The sequence below is a fragment of the Phascolarctos cinereus genome, unplaced genomic scaffold (assembly GCF_003287225.1).
Source record: "Phascolarctos cinereus isolate Bilbo 61053 unplaced genomic scaffold, phaCin_HiC Scaffold_726;HRSCAF=1367, whole genome shotgun sequence".
NCBI lineage: Eukaryota > Metazoa > Chordata > Mammalia > Diprotodontia > Phascolarctidae > Phascolarctos > Phascolarctos cinereus.
Window position 1 is genome coordinate 122,212,521 of NW_027556098.1, and position 22,962 is coordinate 122,235,482.

At 41.4% G+C, this 22,962-nt stretch overlaps 1 protein-coding gene across 1 annotated transcript in view; it reads right to left on the reverse strand.

The window, feature by feature from the left end:
• The window catches only part of KY (kyphoscoliosis peptidase), a 106,707-nt gene that overhangs the window by 33,671 nt on the left and 50,074 nt on the right, over positions 1-22,962 (reverse strand). Inside the window, exon 8 of the mRNA XM_020986092.2 lies at positions 17,196-17,313. Coding sequence (XP_020841751.1) covers positions 17,196-17,313 — 118 coding nt within the window. The remainder of the gene's footprint in view (positions 1-17,195; positions 17,314-22,962) is intronic.

Consider the following 22,962-nt stretch of genomic DNA (forward strand, 5'->3'; position numbering starts at 1 on the left):
CATTTATATGGTGCCTACCATGTGCCAAGGACTATGCTAAGCACCTTTTTTAAACCAATATTTTCTCATTTGATTCTCACAACGACCCTGTGAGGTAGGTGCTGTTATCCTCATTTTATAGCTGAGGAAACTGAGGTAAATGGTGATTAAGAGACTTGCCCAGGGCCACAGATTGGTAGGTATCTGAGGCCAGGTTTGAACTCAGGTCTTCCTGACTTTAGGCCCAGCACTTTATCTGATGTACCATCTAGCTGCCTATTCTATTGTGGTGCAATTGTTTTTCAATTCCATGCACCGTGCCAGCCAAACATTCTGAGTACCCTATTTAGAGGCTGCTGACATTCAGGGTAGTACTTCCTTTTTAGTCATAGAAGTTTCCTTACTTACCCTATAAGGACACACCAGATGGAAGTCTAAGAAGGCTTCCTGGGAGTGTGCTGAGAGACAGGGGATACCGTCCTGGCATTTAAAAATTCTCTACACGTAAAATCCACAAGTTAAATAACTGAGCAGGATGATAGGTCTAGAGTCAGAAGGGACTTCAGAGGCCAAATGGTTAAATACTCTCATTTTATAGATAAGAAAACTGAAATAAGAAAATTAAGTTACTTACCCAAGGTCCGAGTGTCAGAGGCAGGATTAGAACCCAAGGCTCCAGAGTTAGCCCACTTTCCACTGTCAAACTGTCTCCATAGAATTACAATTGTTTTCTGGATGACTATAGTCAGACATCCTACCATCCTTCAAAACTCACCTTACACAAAATCAAACTCAATTCTGTCTCCGAATCAATTCTACCTCCTGGCTTCCTTGTTTCTATTGAGAGTAGTACCATTAATCCTGTTATGAACCCTTAACCTATCTTTGATTTCTGTACATATCAACTTCAAATATGATGTTGAATGATGATATAAGGACAAAGAACAATGATAATAAATAACCAATTTCAGTACCAATGGGCTTGCCCATCAAGGCATGTGAATCCAAGATGGTTTCTCTGCTTGGGGGCCAACTGGTCTCAAGGAAGGAAGGAGGAACCAAATTTATTCTTCTCATGGAGGGATTAAGAGATTTCCAGGCACGTAGGAACAACAGAGCTGACACTTGCTTTGGCAGCAACAGCTGGCCCAGATTCTGTCTGAATTTACAACAGCACTGAGCAGCAGTGAAGTTAGGTTGCAGCTGAGAGTAGAGGAAAGCAGGCAGCATCCACTGGGAGTTAGTTCCAGATGATAAACTCAGATTATGCTAATCGAGGGTGGTTGAAAACAAAAGAAACAGGACAACAGAAGATGTCCAGGGACCCCCAGGGGCCTCCCTAGTGAGACAGTGAGAAGATGATGGAGTCTAGTGACAGAAACATCTCATCAGCAAATTCAGTATTCTGTATGTAAGAGAGACTGAGATGTAATGGAGTGAGCCTTGGATTGGGGAATCAGGCACTTGGTCTGGGTTCTGCTGCTGTGTGAGACCTTGCGCAAGCAATTTTACTTTTGTGGATCTCAGTTTCTTCATCTGTAAAATGAATGGGGTGTGGCCCAATTGTTCGTAGCCTTAACCCCTTGTGATCTCACAGATGGAAGGGCCATGAGTTAGATTGAGAATGCACTGCTCTTTTTTCCCAGAAGGATGGCAGAAATGGCTGGTGTTGTTTGTTTATGTTACACTTGAACATCACCTTTCCATATTCTATTTTAGTCTCCTCTCTTTTGACCTCACAACATAGCTATCCCTTCTACATGGCAACTTTTCCCATCACTGTTTTGATATGTTGGGGTTGACATAAGAAATTAAATGGGAATTTTGGGAGAGTTTTGTGGAAGCCGCAGATGACCTGCGAAGGCCAGCACATGACCCAGAGACTATGGCCAAATACTTAACCCAAAATTTACAATAAGGTACTGTAAACACCCCCTAAAATAAAAAGAAAAAAAATTAGACTTTTCTTTTATGAAGGGAGGGCCAAAAAATTTTATGTGGATTTTCCAGATGATGGGGGGCTCTGTACTCCTAACCCTCTTGATATGGAAGGGATAACTATACTTTCTATACTGAGAGAATAAATGCTCGTATCAAGAACAAAGAGTTTTGATTGGAACGTTTATGTTTTCTCCCTTCACGATCAATACTTTAGCTGGGCTGCTTGAATAGCTAACAGTCTCGCCTTTAACACTTGGCTTCTTCAAGAATCCATGGCTATATCAGTGTGGTTATTTCTTCCAAGTACAGACTGAAGCCTCTCTATGCCTTAACAAACAATTTCCATGAGCTATGATTGAAAATACTTGTCACTTGGTGGCCAACCGATTAATAATAACTTCTTCAAATTCACCTACATGGTCCTCGGGAGAGAGATAGATACATCACTGATAGTGGGTTGTACACATATCTTAATAGGGTGTGTAAGAGCTTTGGCTCCACTGTAGCAGATTTCTGGGATCCAGAGTCACCTCCTAACAATGATGAAGTACTTGAGTTTGACTTCAAACTGTCAGTCAGGCAACAAGCATGGATTAAATGCCTACTAAGCGTCAGGCACTATATTAAGAGCTGGTGATACATAGAAAGACAAAAGAGGGTCCCCGCCCTCAAGGAGCTCACAATCCAATGGAATGGGTCACATTGTTCTGTTGTTTTAATAAGAGTACAGTGTCTGGATGAAGAGAGGCGATATCCCCACAGAACAATTAGAGATCACATTTGGGGTACTGTGCTTCATTCTGGGGTTATCCAAAGGAAAGAAACCAAAATGGCAAGATGGTGAGGAGGTTGGAAACCATGTCATATGAGGAAGGGAAGAAGTAATGCTGAAGGTTTAGCCTAGAGAAGATGCTTTTGAGGGACAAGATAGGTATCTGCAGATACCTGAAGCACTCTCATATGAAAGTGGGATTAGAAATATTCTGTGTGACTCTAGAAGGTGAAACTAGGGCCACTGGATAGAAGCTAGAGGAAGGCAGCATTAGGCTCCAGCCAAGGTTTCTATGAATTATGACAGAGAACTTGCCTTGGAGCCAAGAAGATTTGGGTTCAAATCTTGCCTCTTACCTATATTGGTTGAGTACCCCTGGACAAGTCTCTGAATTCCTAAGTGCCAAAGCAACTCAATAATTATTAATAACAAGAACAACAATTAAAACAATAACGATAATAATGATAGCTAGAAAATATATAATACTTTAAGGTTTATAAAGCACTTTACATAAGTTATCTTGCTTGATCTCACCACAGCCCTTTCAGATAGGGGCTATTATTATCCCCATTTTACAGATGAGGAAACTGAGTTTGAGAAAGGTTAGGTGATTTGCCTAGGGTCACACAGCTAGTATGTATCAGAGGCAGGATTTAAACTCAGGTTTTCCCAATTACATGTCCAGCACTCTATTGATTGTGCCACCTGGCAGCCTCTAGGCTTATAATTTGCAGAGCAGTTGCTGGTCTGCATTGATAGAGGGAGTTTCTTCACCAGCAATTTCCTGCACCAAAGAGATCATAGGTCTAGCTGAAAAAAAATAGAAAGGATGTTTTGTGAGATGGTGAGCTATCTATCACCAGAAGTGATCAGCAAAATATTAGATGGCAGTTGGTCACAGTTATGGTACAGGGACAAAGTTGCAGGGACAAAGTTCATGTCCCATAGTACTTTAAGGTTCTAGGTCAGGAAGATTTTGGTCTGCAGTATTTCATGGTGAGGACTAAATTCAAGAAATCTTCATTCCAAATACTACTCACAGTGGCATAATGACTTTTATTCCATTAAAGCCCCACTAGGATATCTAATTGTGGAGACATGGAGAAAACCTTGGGTTCTTGAAAACTATGCCAGGAGAACCCAATTTCTGGTAGGTGGGTCCCACTAAAGTGGGAAAGACTTTGAGTATGAGCTCAGCAGTGGATGGTGTATTTAGTATCTGGGGACTAGGCTAATTCAATTCAGAATGGCTTCTCATCAGAAGATTGGCTACTAGATGATGATGGATTTTTTTTTCAGCCACAATAACTTATGAAGACAGTTTAGTAAAGGTATAAAGGGAAGGGCTGTGATCTACAGCATTGGAAGAACTACATTAAATAATCAATCACATAGCTTTGATGTTCTAAAGAATTATTCTTGTTACTAAAACCATTAATCATGGCAACACAGCCATCAGGTAATCTGAACTCAGAAGCAGCATGTATTTAGGCTTACTGTTATAGGTTAAGTCACTGAGTTGATGGCTCACTTAACCCAATCTATTCTCTAAAGGTCACCATCTTCTAGCATTATAGGATCATAGATCTAAACTTAGAAGGGATATTGGAGACCATCTGGTGGAACTCTTTCATTTTCAGTGTGAGGAAATGGAGGCCCAGGGAAGGTATGACCTGTCCAAGGTCACCGGGGTATTATTAGAGGTAGGGTTGGACCCAGGTGCTCTGACTTCATTTCAGTGCTCCTTCCACTGTCCCATACTGCCTCCTAATCTAGCATTGGGCATTATGGCCTCACCCTTGAAGAGCTGAATAGTTCATGAGATTTCAAGAAAGAAATGATAAGACACATGTTTTGGTTTGGAGTTTCTGTAATATTAATAGAGAACATTGTTTGGCTGGTGTGGGTCACTGTTTCACAAGTGGAAAATTAAAAAGAAATTCTCTAGTATTTTGGCTGTGGTTGACTAAAAGCAATCATGAAACACGTTTACAGTTCAATATCTGATTCTTAAACATGAAGGGGCACTTCAGATATAATTAGCTGGTTTAACCACTTAGTGTAAAATGATAACTTCAGAAACTAATAACTGCTCATATTTATATAGTGAAATCATGTCTGCTCTCATATTATCTTCATAACCACCCTATGAGATGGGGAGGGAAGCTGTTAACAGTGCATGGGTGCCCCCAATGGTTCTGTCCTTGGCTGCCTTCCCTTCTCTGGCTACATTTGTGTAATGACCCTGGTAGTAGCCTTCTTACCCTGCTAAGTGGAGAAGCCCCAGGGAATCTCAAAATATCTGAGTTACCCTGTCAGAGTAAGACCAGTGGTAATGGCCAAAGTCCCATTCCTGCAGGAGGAGAGTCTGAATACCAATTAACTGCCAATGTCCCAGCAGTCTTACCCCCACCCTACAATGAGTCAGCACTATCTCCAGGCTCCTTGTTTGTCAGACAGGAACCCTACAAAACCCCACCAGACTTTACTGGTGGGGGTGCCCCATTCCTTTCAGGGTCCCCAGGGTTCCCAATACCATCGAGGTCCAAGCCAGTGATGATGTTTCCATCATGCTCCCTGACTTCCCTCAATGGCCCAAATGTCCCCTCAATAAAGCTGGCGTGCTTTACTGTCTTGCGTACACCATGTTTCCTTATACTGGGCCTTTGTATCTTGAACCTTTCCAAATCTAGACCAAGACAATTTGTACTTGTTGATCATCTTTGTCGGGTGACTGAAATTCATATGTAATTTCAATTAAGTAAGAATCGATTAAGCATTTACTATGTGCTCCTCCCTGTAACTGGGGTCAGGAATGAGAAGATAAAAATGAAGTAATCCTTGCCTTCAAGGAATTTACATTCTACTCCATCCCCAGTGTTTCCCCAAGGCTTCCATCCTGTATTTCCAAGTGCCTGGTGGGTATCATCACCTACGTATTCTGCAACAATCTTATATTCAACATTTTAAAACGGAACTCATAATCTCCCTGCCTGTGCCTCAGAAGCTTTCCCCTGCCATTAACTTTTCTATTCCTCTTTGTGGTGCTATTGGGTTAATGCTTGCAAAGCACTTTAGATACATTCGGTAATTTGGTCTTTTGGACTCTATGCCCACACTCTACCCACTATACCATGCTCCTAGTCACCCAGCTTGGTACAGCAGAATCATCCCTCCCCTTTAGTCCCCATATTTGATCAGTTGCCAAATCTTGTCTGTTTAACTTTCAAAACATCTAATATCTGTTTCTGCCTTTTGACTTACATAGCTCCCACATCACCTCTCATCTGGGCTACAGCAGTAGACTTCTACTTGGTACCCCTCCTTATAACCTCTCTCCTTTCCAACCCACTGTCTGAAGAGCTGCCAAAGTAAACTTTTGCTCAGAAACTTTCAGTGGCTTGCTATGTGTACGCATACAAGTGTGTGGCACAGGGGATAGAACACTGGGCCTGGAGTCAGGAGGGCCTGCGTTTAAATCTGGCCTCCGACACTTACTAGTTATATGACCCTGGGCAAGTCATTTAACCCTGTTTGCCTCAGTTTCCTCATCTATAACATGAGCTGAGAAGGAAATAGCAAACCACTCTAGTATCTCTGCCAAGAAAACCCCAAAACAGGGTTATGAAGAGTAGGACAAGATTGAACAACTACCTAACAAGAACAAAAATATACATGTACATGATATATATGTGTAGGTATACATATATACACATGTGTATGTTGATATATATGATAAATATGAGATATAATTTTAAATATATTTTATATTTTGTTACATATTTATATATTATAGAAATATGTCTTTTATATATAAATATATTAGCTAACCTTTATTTAGCACTATTTACATAGCACTTGCCATGTGCCTGTGCTGACAGGTAGGTGCTATTATTATCTGTGTTTTACAGATGAGGAAACTGAGGCCAACAGAAGTTAAATAAATTGCCCAGCACCACACAGTTAATAAGTGTCTTAGGCAGGATTTGAACTCAAGTCCCCTGCTCCAGGCCTAGTGCTCTATCCTCTGTACCACCTAGCTGCATATATGTATATGTGTATGTGTGTCCCTATACCAAATAAATCAGAGTTCTGATACACACACATGCACACACATTTATATTTACTTCATTGCCAAATACACGCACACACAACATGTTGCTGTTGCTGTTGTTCAGTTGTAGTTGTTTCAGTCATGGCCAGCTCTTAATGACCCCATTTGGGGTTTTCTTGGCAAAAATACTGGATATGTATGTGTATGTATGTGTGTGTGTGTGAATGTATGCATTTGTACCAAGAGCTCTAATTTCTTAGGTGTAGGGAACTTTCAGTGAGGTAACTTCCTCTATCAAGAAACATCAGTGACTACCTTGGAACTAACAGTCCCCAAGAGCTGCGTTGGAGCAAGAAGTTTAGTGACCTACCCAAGGTCACACATCCAGTATATTTCAGAGGCAAGACTTGAACTCAGGTCTTTTTGATTCGGTGGCATTACTGTCCACTGTGACATTCTATCTCGTGATTCCCTATTATTTCTAGGATAAAATACAAATTCCTCAGCCTGGCATTTTTGTTGTTTCATTTTTCAGTCACAGTGGACTCTTCATGACTCTGTGTGGGGTTCTCTTGGTAAAGATAGTGGAGTGGTTTGCCATATCCTTCTCCAGCTCATTTTACAGATGAGCAAACTGAGGCAAACAGGGTTAAGTGACTTGCCCAGAGTCACACATCTAGGAAACGTCTGAGGCCTGGCATTTAAGGCCCTCCAAGATCTGGCTGTAGCCAACTTTTGTAGCCAATTAGGTTCCAATTAGTGAGAATAGTACTATTTGCAATCGTGTTATGTGAAATATAATTACCTAAAAATATCGTAACTGGTCCCAGCCCAATGAAAATACGCAATGAAAATATTAATAATGCAACCGCTTCACAAGATTCATTATTCACATTAATTGGAACTAAGTTATAGTTCAGATTACTACCTTTTATACACTCTACATTCCAGCAGAACTAGATTAATACTAATTCACCAAACTTAACACTCCATCCTTGCCTCAGGGCATCTTTACAATTTCTCCATGCCCCTCTCCCTGCCAGGTCTTGAGTTTACTCATCCTTTATTTTCTTTCAAGCCTCAAACCAAGTGTTGCTTCCTCTGTAAATTTTTCTCTCATCTTCCCACCTTATTGGGAAGAAGGCCATTAAATGGCCTATTTCACACTTATTTCAGCAAGAGGGATATGAAGGAAGGGAGGAGTTCTCTTGTTCCCCAAATTATCTTATATTTCCTTCTTTGTGTATGTGACATATGCCTCTAGCAGAACGCAAGCGTGCCGAGGGCAAGGAATCACTTCATATTTATCTTTGTATCTCCGCTGAGTAATCTTAAAGCAATGTTCTGATTGTGTTACTCTTTGACTCAAAAAACATCAGCAGCTCCTTCTTGCCAGATAAATCAAGTGTGGATTTCTTAATCTGTCATTGAAAGCCTACCAATATTTCCATTCTACCTTACTTCAATCTCTTCCCCTTTGTATGGCCTGTATTGCAGCCAAACTGGATTACTCGTTACCTGGATTCTTATCCTGCCCTTTCCTCTTTCCCTGACTTTTTGTCTTTCACCCTCTTCAAGTCCCCATCCTTTGTCTCATGGACTTCTCTCCCTATATGCACATTGCAAACCCTCTTTTGAAGGACCAACTCTGGTCTGACCTATCTATGAAGCCCTCTTTAAACCCCTCTTTATCTATGAAGCCTTCTTTAATCTCTTTCCCCCCTCCCAGCTGAAAATGACTTCTCCCTCTTCAAACCCTCTCTTGCATTCTTCCTGTATTATAGTTATTTGTGAACAGGTATTAACTCCATCTTCTTAAGATTATAAGCTTCCTGAGGGCAAGAACCATGTCTTATACCATCTTTGTATCCCCAGTGCCTTGTACTTAGCAGGAATTTAATGATTGTTGACTTGAATTGAATCTCCATTTTTCAGATGAAGATATTATATGTATGTTGGTCTTAGAAAAGATCTGTTTATGAGTGCAACTATAATTTTGTACTGCTTGTCATCAAGTATTTACTGCGCTGAGTAATGACCAAGCACCTGAGTGAGGCAATAAAGCCCACAGACAGTCCCTGCTCTTATGGAGCTTTTGCCTTAATAATGTTGTAGTCATTGCCACTGTGATGTTAAGAAGTTCAAATCATTGCTAGGCGGGTCAAAGCATCAAACAGATTAGTGGTTCTGATAAAGAAAGAGCTAAATAGGACTGATTGCCATCTTGATTGTTTAGTTTTGTGTTTTAATCACCATGCCGGGAATGGAGAGTGACAATTGGAGACCCCTTTTATAGTTATGTTGGTTGACAATAAGATTTTAGAATTGAAATATTGCCATGAATTCTGAACCATCTCAGAAGAGAAGAGAATTGAAATCCAACTTCAGTGTCTTTAAAACCAAGCTGTCTGCTGAGGTTAGTGGCCATTAGTATTAAAGCGAGGTATGACTATGTTACTCTCCCACTCATGAAGATGAAGTGGCTACAAATTAATTGTAAGACAAAGAAGATTTTAAAAATCCTAACCATAGAGGTAGAAGAAAGCTTGGAGTCCATTTAATCCAAACCCATATTCTACAGATGAGGAAACTGAGGTCCAGAGAGGTTTTGTAACTGGTCTAAGGATACACGGGGACTAAGTGGGGATGAAGCCCAGGTTTTCTGACTCCAAATCAGTCACTCTTTCCCTATACCATGCTGATGACCTTACAAACTCCTTTATTTGACATTTCATAATTTGGCCCCAACTTGTCTTTTTAGATTTGTTTCACATTATTCTCTCTTTTTGCTTCTATATTTCAGTCAAACTGCCCTACCTGCTCCTTCCTGTATACGTCATTCCCATTTTGTGTCTTTGAACAGATTGTCTCCCATTCCTGGAATGTCCTCCTTTCTCACTTCTACTTTTTCAAATCCCTCCCTCCCTTCAGAGCAGAACTCTAGTGCCCCATCCTGAGATGAGGACTTTCCTAATCCTCCTATGGTTAATGCTTCTCTGTGTTCCCTTATTTAGCCTGAATGTGTTAGCCATTTATTTACTTATCTATGTATATGTTATCTTCTACCACAGTATAAACTCCTTGAGTGTAGAAGTGGTTTCATTTTTGTCTTTGACTCTCTCAACACCTCGGGCTGTTGGGTAGTGCCTGGTTACTGAGTAGATGCTTAATAAATGCTTATTGAATTTAAATGACAATGATGATGATGACAGCAGCAGCAGCACCACTACCACATAGTGGACAGGGATCTGGCTTCGGTGTTAGGAACATCTAGAATCAAGTCCCACCTCTGACACATACTGGATGTGTAACCCTGGGCACCTCTCAAAGATACGAGTTGTTAACCTTTTTTGAGTCACAGACCCCTCTAAGAATCTGGTGGGGCCTTTGGACCTTTCTCAGAATAATGTTTTTAAACAGTTGAAGGAAATGCTAAATTTCAGTTAGAGGTTTGTGAAGATAAAGATGTAGTTTTGTTTTTTTTCCCATTTAAGTCCATGTACCTTCCTGAAATCTAGGCATAGCCCTCTTTTAGGGGGTGTGTGGATCCCAGGTGAAGAGCCACAGTTCTAAGACTATAAGTTATAGAGAACATGTTTACCTACAGTGGTAAAGAGGATTTTCTTTCTAGCAGCTCTCCATACCAAGGTATCTGAGGATCTCTCCTATTTCTCCCCACCCAGAAGAAAATTTCGTTGTTGTTAGTTATGTCTGACTCTTTGTGACCCTATTTGGAGTTTTCTTGGCAAAGATACTGGAGTGGTTTGCCATTTCCTTCTACAGCTCATTTTATAGATGAGGAAACTGAGGCAAACAGGATGAAGTTACTTGCCTAGGCAAATAGCTGGTAAGTATCCAAGGCCGGATTTGAACTCAGATCTTCCTGACTCCAGATCCAGTGCTCTATCCGCTGTGCCACCTAATTGCCCCACAGAAGAAAACAGTTCTCCACAAAAATCATACTTGGGATGGAGGTGTTCCTGCACAAACTCTGTGGGGTTATAGCAAGCGGGAAAGGTTTGAGACCTGTATATTGCCCACTGGCAACGGACTTGATACTGGTCTAGCTCAGTCTGGAGAAGCTTATCCCTACAGGACTGGCCAAGGGGGCAACTTTTTTCCCCATTGGCAGCTTATGTTGATTGTCTCCTAAAGGTCTGCAAGAGGTGTGCTTGGTACAAGTGGCAGGAAGAACCACAATGATGAAATCCTAGAGCCTTGGTACTGTGGCTGTTTATACTATTAGCCATGTAAACAGCTTTAGGCTCATGGAATAATGGGAGCAGAATCTGACTGTGGTAACACGAACTCCCAGGAAGCACATAGAACTTGGCCTATTAGTAGTAAACATCATGGATTTATGGAAAGTTATGTTGGAAAATCTCAGTAGCTCATGGGGCTAGAGAAACATTAAGAGGTGAAGAGAATGCTGTGAAAACTGAATCAAAATGACAGGAGGCCGAAGGGAATTAAGTGAGGCTCTGGACGGGGAACTAGACAGAATCAATTACGACTGTGGGCAACAGAGGCAAAATGGAAGGAATTAAAACTTGACAGCTGAGAATATGAACAAATGTGGCCCGGCAGTTGAAGACAAAAGAAGTAACAGAAAGCACATTTATTATTTGAAAAGGAAGATGACAAAATGAATGATGTTGCTGGAATATCTGAATTCTCCACCGAAGTGCTTCATGAAGTCAGGCTTTAATGAGAAAATGCAGGTAGGACCATTAAGAAGTAATGATGGCCTTGTAAATACAACTTCTGCTGAAAGGCTACTTTGGCCGTGGAGCTGAGACAAATCAGCTGATCAGGATTATGTATGTATCTCAGGTTTATTAAAGGATCAGCTGACGAATTTGCCAAACCTCTGGCAGTTGTTTTAAAGGAAAAAAGAAGGAAGGAGGTGATGCATAAATAGGGGGAGAAAACGACAGGTGGTATTGAGCTATGAAACAAAGGAGGGAGCCTAGTAACAATGTGCTGACCTTAAGACAAGCAAAATGTTTATAATCCTCCATGGGTGGGGTGGTGGAAAGAGTGCTAGATTTCCTGGAGTCTGATGGACCTGCATTCAAATTCCATCTCTGATCCTTACCACCTGTGGGACTTTGTTATTTTTATTTTATTTTTTGGCAATTGGGGTTAAGTGACTTGCCCAGGGTCAAACAGCTAGTGAGTGTCAAGTATTTGGTCTGAGGTCAGATTTGAACTCAGGTCCTCCTGACTTGGGGGCTGGTGCTCTATCCACTGTGCCACCTCGCTGTCCCTCACCTATGTGACTTTGACACGTGTCTATCTAGACCTCAGTTTTCTCATCTGTCAAACAAAGGTTTGGATTTGAAGATCTTGAGATCTGTCTCTTTTAGCCCTAAATCTATCATCCCTATGGTAACTATAAGCAGAAAACTTAATTTTAAAGGATGAAAAATAATAAAATAGTTTATCATCAAATACGATATTTGTAAAAAGTACCTAGCACAGTGCCTGGCACATAGTAAGTGCTGTATAAAACATTTCTTCCTCTTTCCCTTTCCCTTCATTTGATGGTAATTTATTGACAAAAATGGCTCCAGGGGCAGCTAAGTGGAGTGGTGGATAGCACACCGGCCCTGGAGTCAGGAGGACCTGAGTTCAAATCTGACCTCAGACACATAACACTTACTAGCTATGTGACCTTGGGCAAGTCACTTAACTCCATTGCCTAGCTTAAAAAAAAATAAAAAAAGAAATCCTCTAGATAAAAATGGCTCCATTGTCAAGCTTTTGGTCCAGGGAATCAATCAATGAATCAATCAACAAGTATTTATTAAGCACTTACTCTCTGTCAGGCACTGTGTGCTAGGTGCTGGATACAGGCACAAAGAATAAAACTGATGGGGGCGGGGCCCAAGCCAAGATCTTCACCCTTTGCCCCAAAGGGAATCTGACTCACAAGCCCCAGACCCTCATCTCCCTTTGAAAACCTTAGCCTTACCTTTTAATCTTATTCAGATGTACGCCCTAAAAGAATCTGGCTCCCTTTTGTCTATAGGCCCCAGAAAGGCCTTCCTTTGTCTCCTTTTGAAAGTCCTAGCCCCACCTTGATTTTGTGCAGATGCCTTTCAAACTTCTGCCTTCCTGTTCCCTCCATTATCTATTCCCATTGTCTATTCAATCTCTCTGACCTCATCAATTAGAATTCTTACCTAGACCCTTTTCCCAACCCCCTTCTCTGACCACCCAAAGTTACTTTAGTATTTAAGATCCACCTTGGCCCTCATTCAGATGCTGAGAATCTCAGGCCCAGAAGGCTAAGAACCTCTCATGCCCACTAATCTTTACTGGCGACCCAGCTGAGAATCTCTTGTGCCCCAAAGGCTGAGCCTTTCTCATCCCTCCTGTCCCTACAGGGGTGTCACCTGGCCTCTGTGATTTATCACTAATAAACTTTTCCTCTGGCTGAAGAAGATTTGAGTTGAATTCATTCAGCAGGGACCCCAAAAGTCCTAGACCTCTTCAAAACCACCCCTAGAGTCTTACACTTTAATGAGTGAGACGAGAAGTGCATATAAAACAAATACCACATAAATACAAAGTTAATAAATACAAATATGTACAAAGTGATTAAATGAAAGGGGAAGACACCAGCAACTGCTGGAATTAGAATAGGTTTCAAGCAGAAAATGGTGCCTATGCTGCATCTTAAAGAAAAAGAGAAGCTCTGTGAGGAAGAAGCTAAGATGGGCGGTGTTCCAGGCATGGTGTGGAGGGTGGCTACAACAAAGCCATGGTTCAGGAGATGGAGTTCCCTGGACAAGGGGCAGGGTGAAGGTCAGTTTGGCTGGATCACAGAGTGCAGGAGGCAGAGTAATACAGTGAGGTTAGAAAGATGAGTCAGGGCTGGTCAAGTGGGGCTTTAAAAGCTAAACAGAGGAGTTTATATTTGATCCTAGAGCCAATAGGGAGCTACTGTAGTTGGCCAAATAGAGGCAAGAAAGTAAATTTCCATTCCTTTTGGATCGTTAACTATTTTTTGAGCACAAAAGAATTATTGAGCAAAATGTAGCCAAATGCCCAATAAGAATATGCAAGGTAATTTGGAGCCAGATTGGCTAAGAAAGTCACATAAAGAATGTTTAAGGCTCAAATCGGAATCTTCTACAATGAGAAAATTAGCTTGAAGAAGAGAAAATTTGAGGGTGGGTTGGAACATAGCCATCTATAGTCTATGTGAGGGGCTGTCACATGGGTATCGGATCAGACGTGTTCTGTGTGGGTCTGCAAAACAGAACGAGGAGAAAAATGCCTGTTGTGGAGACGAGGATTTTGGCTGGACATAGGGAGGAACTTTTGAGTCATTAAAACTGTTAAAGAATGGAATGCTCTGTCTTGGAAAGTAGCAAGTACCACATCTTTGGGGTGGGAGGTGGAGTATTCAAATCGAGGCTGAATAAATCACTCTTGGGATCATTGCTAAGGTAGGTGGACACTAAGTCTCAAGATCTCTGAGGTCCCTTCCAAAGATTCTACGTAGAGGTTTCCATTCATGAATTTTAAGAAATCATTTAAGATTTTATACACACACATACATACATATCTATACACACATGTATGTATGTATGTTTATATACATGCATGTATACATACATATACATCTGGAATTCCAAAGTCCTCCCACAAAGATTCATTCTAGAATCCTAAATGACACCCAGAAGCATTCTTTCAATACATAGGGCAAAAGGGCCAAGACAAAAATTCCCCCTTGTATTAGCTGGCGAGGGGTAATCAACAGCAGATGAAAGTAGGAGGCAGAGAAGCATTTAATCTCCACCGGTTTTTATGCAATCTTACAGAAAAGGCCAATAGCAACTAAATATAGAACATATACTATCTAGGATAGGAAGGTAGAAAGTCAATATTAGATACGGAAGGTTATCTTCTAAGACTGTTTATTAAAACTCAATGTTTTCAAATAAGCAAGCTCCAATGAAAAGTCACAAAAGTCACAGTGCACTACAGGCACAAGGCATGTAACACAGGCTGGGAGTCCTCAGTACACATGGGCACACACTATTTGATCTAACAAGCTGGTGTGGCTGCAGAGAGGATGAGCAGCAATACATTGTGATATTCAATAATCACTCATCTAATAAGTGGTTACTCCGTGTTAGGCACTTCTACGCGCTGTGGGAGATACAAGGCGAGTACAAGATGCTGCCCTGGAGCCTCTAGTCCAGGTGGGGAGCTAAGGTTAACGCACCTAGTCAAATAATAACACAAGACAGTGAGTTGTTGTTGTGGTTATTGCGGTTGCTGTTATTGAGTTGTTTCTGACTCTCCATGACCCCATTTGGGTTTTTTTAGGGGCAGAGATACTGGAGTGGTTTGCCATTTCCTTCTTCAGGTCATATTATAGATCAACACTTCTTAAAATGTGTACCACGACCCCATAAAATTCAGCAATAGTAAAAGGTTTCTGAACATGCGATGACCAAAAATTAATTAAATATCAAACACACAATGAATCCGAGGTGTTTCTGTCACTGCTCATGCCCAAGTTGCATCCAAAGACTTCACTGTAGCCTTGGTTCTGAACACAAAACATGTCTACTTTGCACTGTGCATGCCCTCAGGCCATGCAATGCCAATGATGGGAAAAGGGGTCAAGAGTGGAAAAAGTTTAAGAAGCCCTGTTCTAGATAAGGAAACTGAGGCAAACAGAGTTAAGTAACTGGCTAGTAAGCGTCTGAGGCTGGATTTTTAACTCAGGAAGCTGAGTCTTCCTGACTTCAGGCCTGGTGCGGTAACCATTGTACTACTTAGCTGCCCCAAGGCAGCAACAAGTGACAAATAAGTGGAAAAGGAATTTAAATTCCATGTAATTTCACAGGCAAGAGAGATCAATGTGGTGTGCAGAGCTTCTGTACAGAAGGCTTCACGGAGGATATGGGACTAGAGTGGAACATTGAATTGTGGGTAGGAATTGGATAGGCAGTAAAGGAGGGAAGGGGGAGACGAATGTAAATAACGGTGAGGAGTCAGGAATGTGCTGGGTATGTTGGGGAGTCATTAAGTAGATCCAGGATAGTGTTTCATAATGAAATTTTAAAGGTAGGTTGATATAGAAAGGGCGGCTAGGTGGTGCAGTGGACAGTTCTGGGCCTAGAGTCAGGAAGACTCCTCTTCCTATTAAAATCTGGCCTCAAACACTTAACTAGCTGTGTGACCCTGGACAAGTGACTTGACCCTGTTTGCCTCAGTTTCCTCATCTGTAAAATGATCTGGAGAAGGAAATGGCAAACCACTCTACTATCTTTGCTAAGAAAATCTAATATGGTGCAGTGGATAGAGCATCGGAGTCAGAAGGACCTGAGTTCAAATCTGACCTCAGACACATAACATTCACTATGTGTGTGACCCTGGGCAAATCATTTAGCCTCAATTGCCTCACAAAAAAAAATCTAAAATGGCATCACAGAGAGTCAGAAACAACTGAAATGATTCAACAACAACAACAACAAAATGATATAGAAAGGCTTTGGGGTGGGAGGGAGGGAATTAGAATTCAACCTTCAAATTTTACAGATGAGACAAACGAGGTCTAGTGAGGGGTAATGACCCATTGAACGTTGCAGCAATAATAATAGTGGCAACAGTCAGGGCCCACAGTTTTACTTAATAAGAAATCACTGGATAGATGGAAAATTATTTAGATCGCATTGGCTAGAAATGTTTTTTTTTTTTTACGAATCAATCTTATAAACACAGTACCAAGATTTACCATCCTAAGCATGGGTTCTTGCTCACTTTAACCAGCCCAAATCAACCTCATGGGGGGGGGTTAGGTATATGAGATAGGCTTTCCATCCATTCAGTGCTCCTTGTTTGTACCCCAGACTAAGACGCAGAGAGCTCTTTCCCGGGCCTTTTAAAATGCAACCAAAGAGGCTTTGAAAGAGAGCCCCATTTCTCATTATTCACCTTTCCCCACTGCCAAAGCTTTCCAGGTAGGGGACCTTTTGTTTCCCCAGGGCCACTGGGCCAGAACAGAGGACAGCTTTTCACACTAGGCTTTGGCTGTCTGCAGATACCGGCTCTCTCATTCCCAGACCTGCCATTCTTTTAACCTTCAGCTCCATAGAGGCCCAGAGAAGGAGGGGGAAAAAAAGCCTTTTATAACCAAATTATCTCTGTGTATTCATCTGCCATTATGTTAATGCAATGTGAAGCTCAGCAGATGGCACAAAGTAAATTATGCTGCTGGAAAAAAAAAAGAGAGGGAGAGAGAGAAAGAGAGAGAAATTGACCTTTTCAGGACTCGTTCAGATTCCAAAGCCGAGTTTGCAAACTAAAGTTTCAAGCTTGGCACCAAGGCACACAGTGATTTACAAGAGGCAGCTGAGGATAGGGTTAGTAGCTCTCAGAGTCCTCTCTTGGGCCCTGGATTTTGCTTGGCTTTTCACTTACCTGCACATTTTCTCAAAGAGCTCGGCATACCCATCACAGTTACTCTTCTGGCTCTGCAGAATGTCAGTGGGCTTGTAGGACCGGCGGTCCTTCTCCTGGGCAGCCACGATATCATACTCTGGAGGGACAAAGGTGGAGAAGAAAACATAAGAGGATGGAGGGCATGCTCCTCCCCAAAGAGGAAAATGGCAGAACAGAAGGAAACTGTTTCCATTAGGACAGCTCCAATTATCTGATAATCGCTGGGTCTTGAACTTGTGATTTCATGGGCATAAGGAACTGCTGGTGTGGAGGCTCCCTCACCCAATGTAGGTAGTCCTCAGCTATGCAATTTATAAACTTAGAGGGATAGCTGGGGCATTGAGAACTGTGAGTGACATGCCCGGGGTCACACAACCAATTTGTGTCAGTAGGGGGTCTTGAATGTAGGTCATGCTGACTCTCTGGATCCATAACATCTCTCCTGATCATCATTACCATGTATAACACTGGCTCATAAATAGCTTTGTATTTAAAAAAAATTGAAAGTAGGCCCTATGAAAATGAGGCACTGGACCTGAAACATATTTCATAAACTCCTCTTCTTTCTGTTTCCATTTGGATTGGTTTCCAGGGGAACCTGGATCTGGGAGGCCACTATGCTGTGATTAGCACATTCACCAGAGTGGAGGCAGATGTAAAAGAGGTAAAGGCAATTTGGGACAGTCTTTTTATGAGTACTTTCAGTAAAGTTTGGAGGGGGAAGAAGGTTAAAATAGAATTTAGAGACTGTAGATTTCAGTTACACCTGCTTGCTCTCCCAAACCTCCCAAGCATGTAAAATCTGAAGCTGGCAGCTAGGTGGCACTGCTGATAGAGCGCCAGGCCTGGGGTCAGGAAGACCTGAGTTCAAATTGGACTTCAGACACTTACTAGCTGTGTGACCCTGGGCAAGTCACTTAACCCTGTTTGCATCAATTCCCTTATCTGTGAAATGAGCTAGAGAAGGAAATGGCAAACCACTCCAGTATCTTTGCCAAGAATCCCAAATGGGGTCACAGAGAGCCGGACATGACTGAAATGGCTGAACAACGACAATAATCCAGAAAATCAATTCCTATGCACACTTTTCAAGAAGCCAGGCCTACTGGGGGTGGTAAAGTCTATAAAGAGACTCACGTCCTATTAGACTGAAACAAAGGGGAGGGAGGGATCTCTGGGCTGGATGGGTAGCATTGCATTAGCTCCTGGGGCCTGTACCCACTGTCTTCAGCTGAGGGTTTCTGAATGGATGTCAGAGGAAGGAAAAATAGACTCACAAGGAATGCCAATCAAGCTATGAAAGTTGAAGCCTGGGGACCAAAGTGCTGCTGCTCTGTTATTAGCCGCCACACCAAGAGATTGATTCCTACCATTTTATGCTCGCTGTCATGAGGGCAGTTGAATAGTAGAATCCTCATAATTTCCAAACAGAGGGAGAAATCTGCCCCTGAATGGAATATCTAAGTGATCAGGGGTTCGTTGGAACATAGTTCAGTGTGCCAGGAAATGCTTTTATTGGATGAATGGCTTATAGCACTGGTCCTGTGCCAAGATCAGAGGTCCTGGTGATCTGTTTTTAAAAGTGACACTCTCGTCATAAGGGCAAAGTCTATCCTCCAGGAGACACTACAATTAACTGATGTGTAGAAGGAATCACTGGGAAGGACAGGTGTGTGATATATATATTCACATACACACATATATGTATATGTATATATGCATATATACATATACACATATATACATATACATGTGTATTATATATAAATGTCTATAAGAACATGCATGAGTGTGACTTTATATGCAGGCATATTTGAATGAATACACATATGTGCATCTATATGTGTATATGCATATGCATATGTATATGTATACAGTTACATTATACATACACACACATACACATATATATGAATGTACCTATAGATAAGGGTCTATGTGTAAGTGAGGGTGCATATTTGTGTGCATGTAAGTATATGTAAAAGTGTATGTGTGAATGTGTAAGAAGAGATCTGGCTGTGAAGGCAGGCATATGTATGAGTGTAAATGCATGTGTATTAATGTGTGTGTATACACAAGTATACATATATATATATATATATATGACAGCATATTGTGTCTGTGTTTTTGAATGTGTATGCTTATATATCACTGGGTATATGAGCATCTATTCATATACATGCATGTGTATATATATGTGTGTATGGGGGCAACTTGGCATAGTAGAGAACTGGTCTTGGAGAGAGAAAGATTGGGGTTTAAGTCCTGCTTTTGAAACATAACGGAAAGGAGGGGAAAGGCACTTACTATATGTCAGGCACTGTGTAAGCTCTTTACAAGTATGACCTCATTTGACCCTCTTAATAACTTAGGGAGGTAGGTACTATCATTATCCCCATTTTACAGTTGGTATAACTGAGGCAGACCAAGGGCAAGTGACTTACTTCCCCAGAGTCACACAATGCTAGTAAGTGTCTGAAGCCAAATTTGAACACAGGTCTTCTAACTCCAGGTCTGGTGCTCTAACCATTAGGTATCTAGCAGCCTGTGTCACCCTGCACAGGTCCAACTCTTTAAGACTCTATATTGCAGAGAAGGTGCTGCCATGTATTGGTAAAGGGCACTTACTCATGCGGGAGTTTCCTATACCATACAAATCTCAGGTCCAGTCTCTGTCTCTGTATGTGTATATCAATTGTTGTTGTTCAGTTATTCTCAGTTGTGTCTGACTTTTCAAGACCCCATTTGGGTTTTCTTTTCAATATCTTTTTTTTTAGTGAGGCAATTGGGGTTAAATGACTTGCCCAGAGTCACACAGCTAGGAAATATTATGTGTCTGAGGCCAGAGTTCAAATCAGGACCGGTGCTCTATCCACTGCACCACCTAGCTGCCCCTCTTTTTGATATCTTTATACTGGAATGGATTGCCATTTCCTCCTCTGGCTCATTTTACAGATGAGGAAACTGAGGCACAGGGTTAAATGACTTGTCCAGGGTCACATGGCTGGTAAATGTGTAAGTCAAGATATGTGTCTATCTGTGCACTTGCATGGGAGGAAGAATGGTAACAGCAGCGGCAGCAGCTAATATTTACATAGGGCTTACTCTGTACTATGTGCCAGGCACTGTGCTAAATGCCTTACAATTATTACCTCATTTAATCCTTACAACAACCCGGAGAGATAGGTGCTGCTATTAGTTCCATTTTAGGGATAAAAAAATAGACCCAAACAGGTTAAGTGACTTGCCCAGGGTCACACAATAGAATGGAAAAGAGGGCTGGGCCTGGAGTCAGGAAAACCTGGGTTCAAATCCCACTTCTGACATCTATTAACTGAATGACTGTGAGCAAAACACTCAACCTCATCTGTAAAATGAGGACTCTGAATGCTTCCCTCATGGGGTTTTGTGAGACTCAAATGAAATAATGGTTGTAAAGTATACTTTGCAAATGACAAAATGCAATGTGAACAACAGCTATTTTACTATAATTTATGAGTTAATACATATATTAGTGTCCATTATATATGTGTGTGTATGTGTGTATAAACAGTAAGCACACACATACATGTTTTTGTGTTAACTAGCTGTTGTTGGGTTGGACCGCAGTCAGACAATAAACATTTATTAAGTACCCACTATGTGCCAGGCACTGTGCTAAGTGATGGGGATACAAAGAAAGGCACAAAACAGACCCTGTTCTTGAGGCGCTCACAGCCTGGCAGAGCAGGGGAATGGGGGAAGATAAGAGGAATCTATGGAAGCAGATGGTATTGTGGGTTGTGTAACCTTGTACCTGTACCAGGTGAGCAGTCCCCTTCTATTTAGCATCATTTGGATTAGCCTACCAATCCAAATAATGCCATCTGACATAATTTAAATCCTTAAAGCCTGGTTTAAGTAAAAAGACCAGTGATATTGAAGTCAGTTAAGGTGTTCCATGTTGTTCATGTTTTTGTATAAGGAATAACTCTACTTGGAGTTGGCTAGGTGGAGTTGGGGAAATAATGCTAGACCTTGATACAGCATAGCAAATGAATCTGAATCCTGCTTTGGAAACTCATTAGCTCAGTGACCGTGGGCAAATCTCCAAGCCTCAGTTTCCTCATCTAGAAAATGGCCATAATAATAGCATCTTCCTCATGGGGAGTGTATATCTATGTCTATCTACACAGATAAATAGATAGATATAGAGTTTTGTGCATTACAACTCTTAAAGCATTATATAAATATTTGCTATTATTATTAACTTAGTTGTAACACTCTTAAATCATTCCTATGAATGAGGCAACACACAGTGGTAAGGGCACTAGGTTAGGAGGCTTCCAGTCACCTTGGCCAAATCCCCTCACTTCTCTGAACCTGAGTTACTTTGTTTGTTCAGTTGAGGACAGCAAGGAATCTGCTAACTACCTTGCAGGGGTATTGTGAAGATCATTTGATATAACAGGAGGAAGGAAACAAGCATTTATGTACCAGGTATTGAGCTGAGCACTTTGCAAATACTATTTAATTTGATACTCACAACAACCTTGGGAAAGAAGTGCTATGATTATCTTGATTTTACCTTTGAGGCAGACAGTGGGGAGACTAAGTGACTTGCCCAGGGTCACATAGCTTGTATCTGTCTGATGGAGAATTTTGAACTCAGGTCTTACTCTAGGCCCAGCACTCTATCCACTGTGCTACCTAGCTGCCTCCAATAATGCATGAGAGTTCACTTTGCAAACAGCATCGTGATACAGAAATATGAGCTATGATTATGATTTTGTTGTCCTTACAAAGGATATAAGGGCAGATACAGATGGAGAAACCAACTCAGATTGATTATTGTTGTTCTTTATCTTTTGTTCTCGAAGGGGACCATGACATCAGGAGAATGATGCCATGACGTGAAAGTGAGTTGGATTTAAGTGAGGCAGGGCCGTGCAAAGTCACTCACTTTCTCCTCTGGAGCCGTCTGGGTCCAGTGGCCAGATATAGATCAGGACTACTGGAGATGGCTCAGCTCAGGTTGATTGAACATTTGGCTAAAGGGCATACTGAGAGTTAGCTCTGGAGTGAGATCCTTTGAAGCCTGACTCTGTTATTTTGTGATAGCTATCCCCCTTACCTTCATTTACAAATGAAACAAATTTCATAAGCATGGCCTCAAATGCCTTTATCTAAGTCACTGATAAAAACGTAAACAAAGACCTAAGACAGATTCAGATGCATTTTACTGCAGACCTTTCTCCAAGCTGACACCACTGATGACTATTCTGGGGATAAAAATACATGTATCAGCTACCTAACAAAGGTTGTTGTGAGGAAAGTACTGAGTTCTATCATGGATTAAGTAGGCCTTTGTAGGCTGGCCTGGGAACCTAATTCCCTTGTTAGAGTAATAAAACACCTACTAGAAGCCACAATCATTTTCTATACTGGAGACTCTAGGTTTGGAAGGACATTTAAACTTCTTGTTAGAAAGAACATACATCATGACCAGGATGGGAGGTAGCTATTAACAAAAAGCATGCTACCCCATTGTTTTTATGGGAAAATCATTCCAAATGACTGGCTTACAAAATAGGCTTTTATGTCTGTTAGCAATAGGTGTCATGGAAGAATAATACAACCAGGGGAAGGACCCAGTGAGGAGTTGTAGGCTTACTCATACTGGGCATAGAGAAAGAGGATTTAAACCAGCTCCATCTAGTGCTGGTGTGCTGGTAGTTTTCAGTCATGTTTGAACCTTCATGACTCC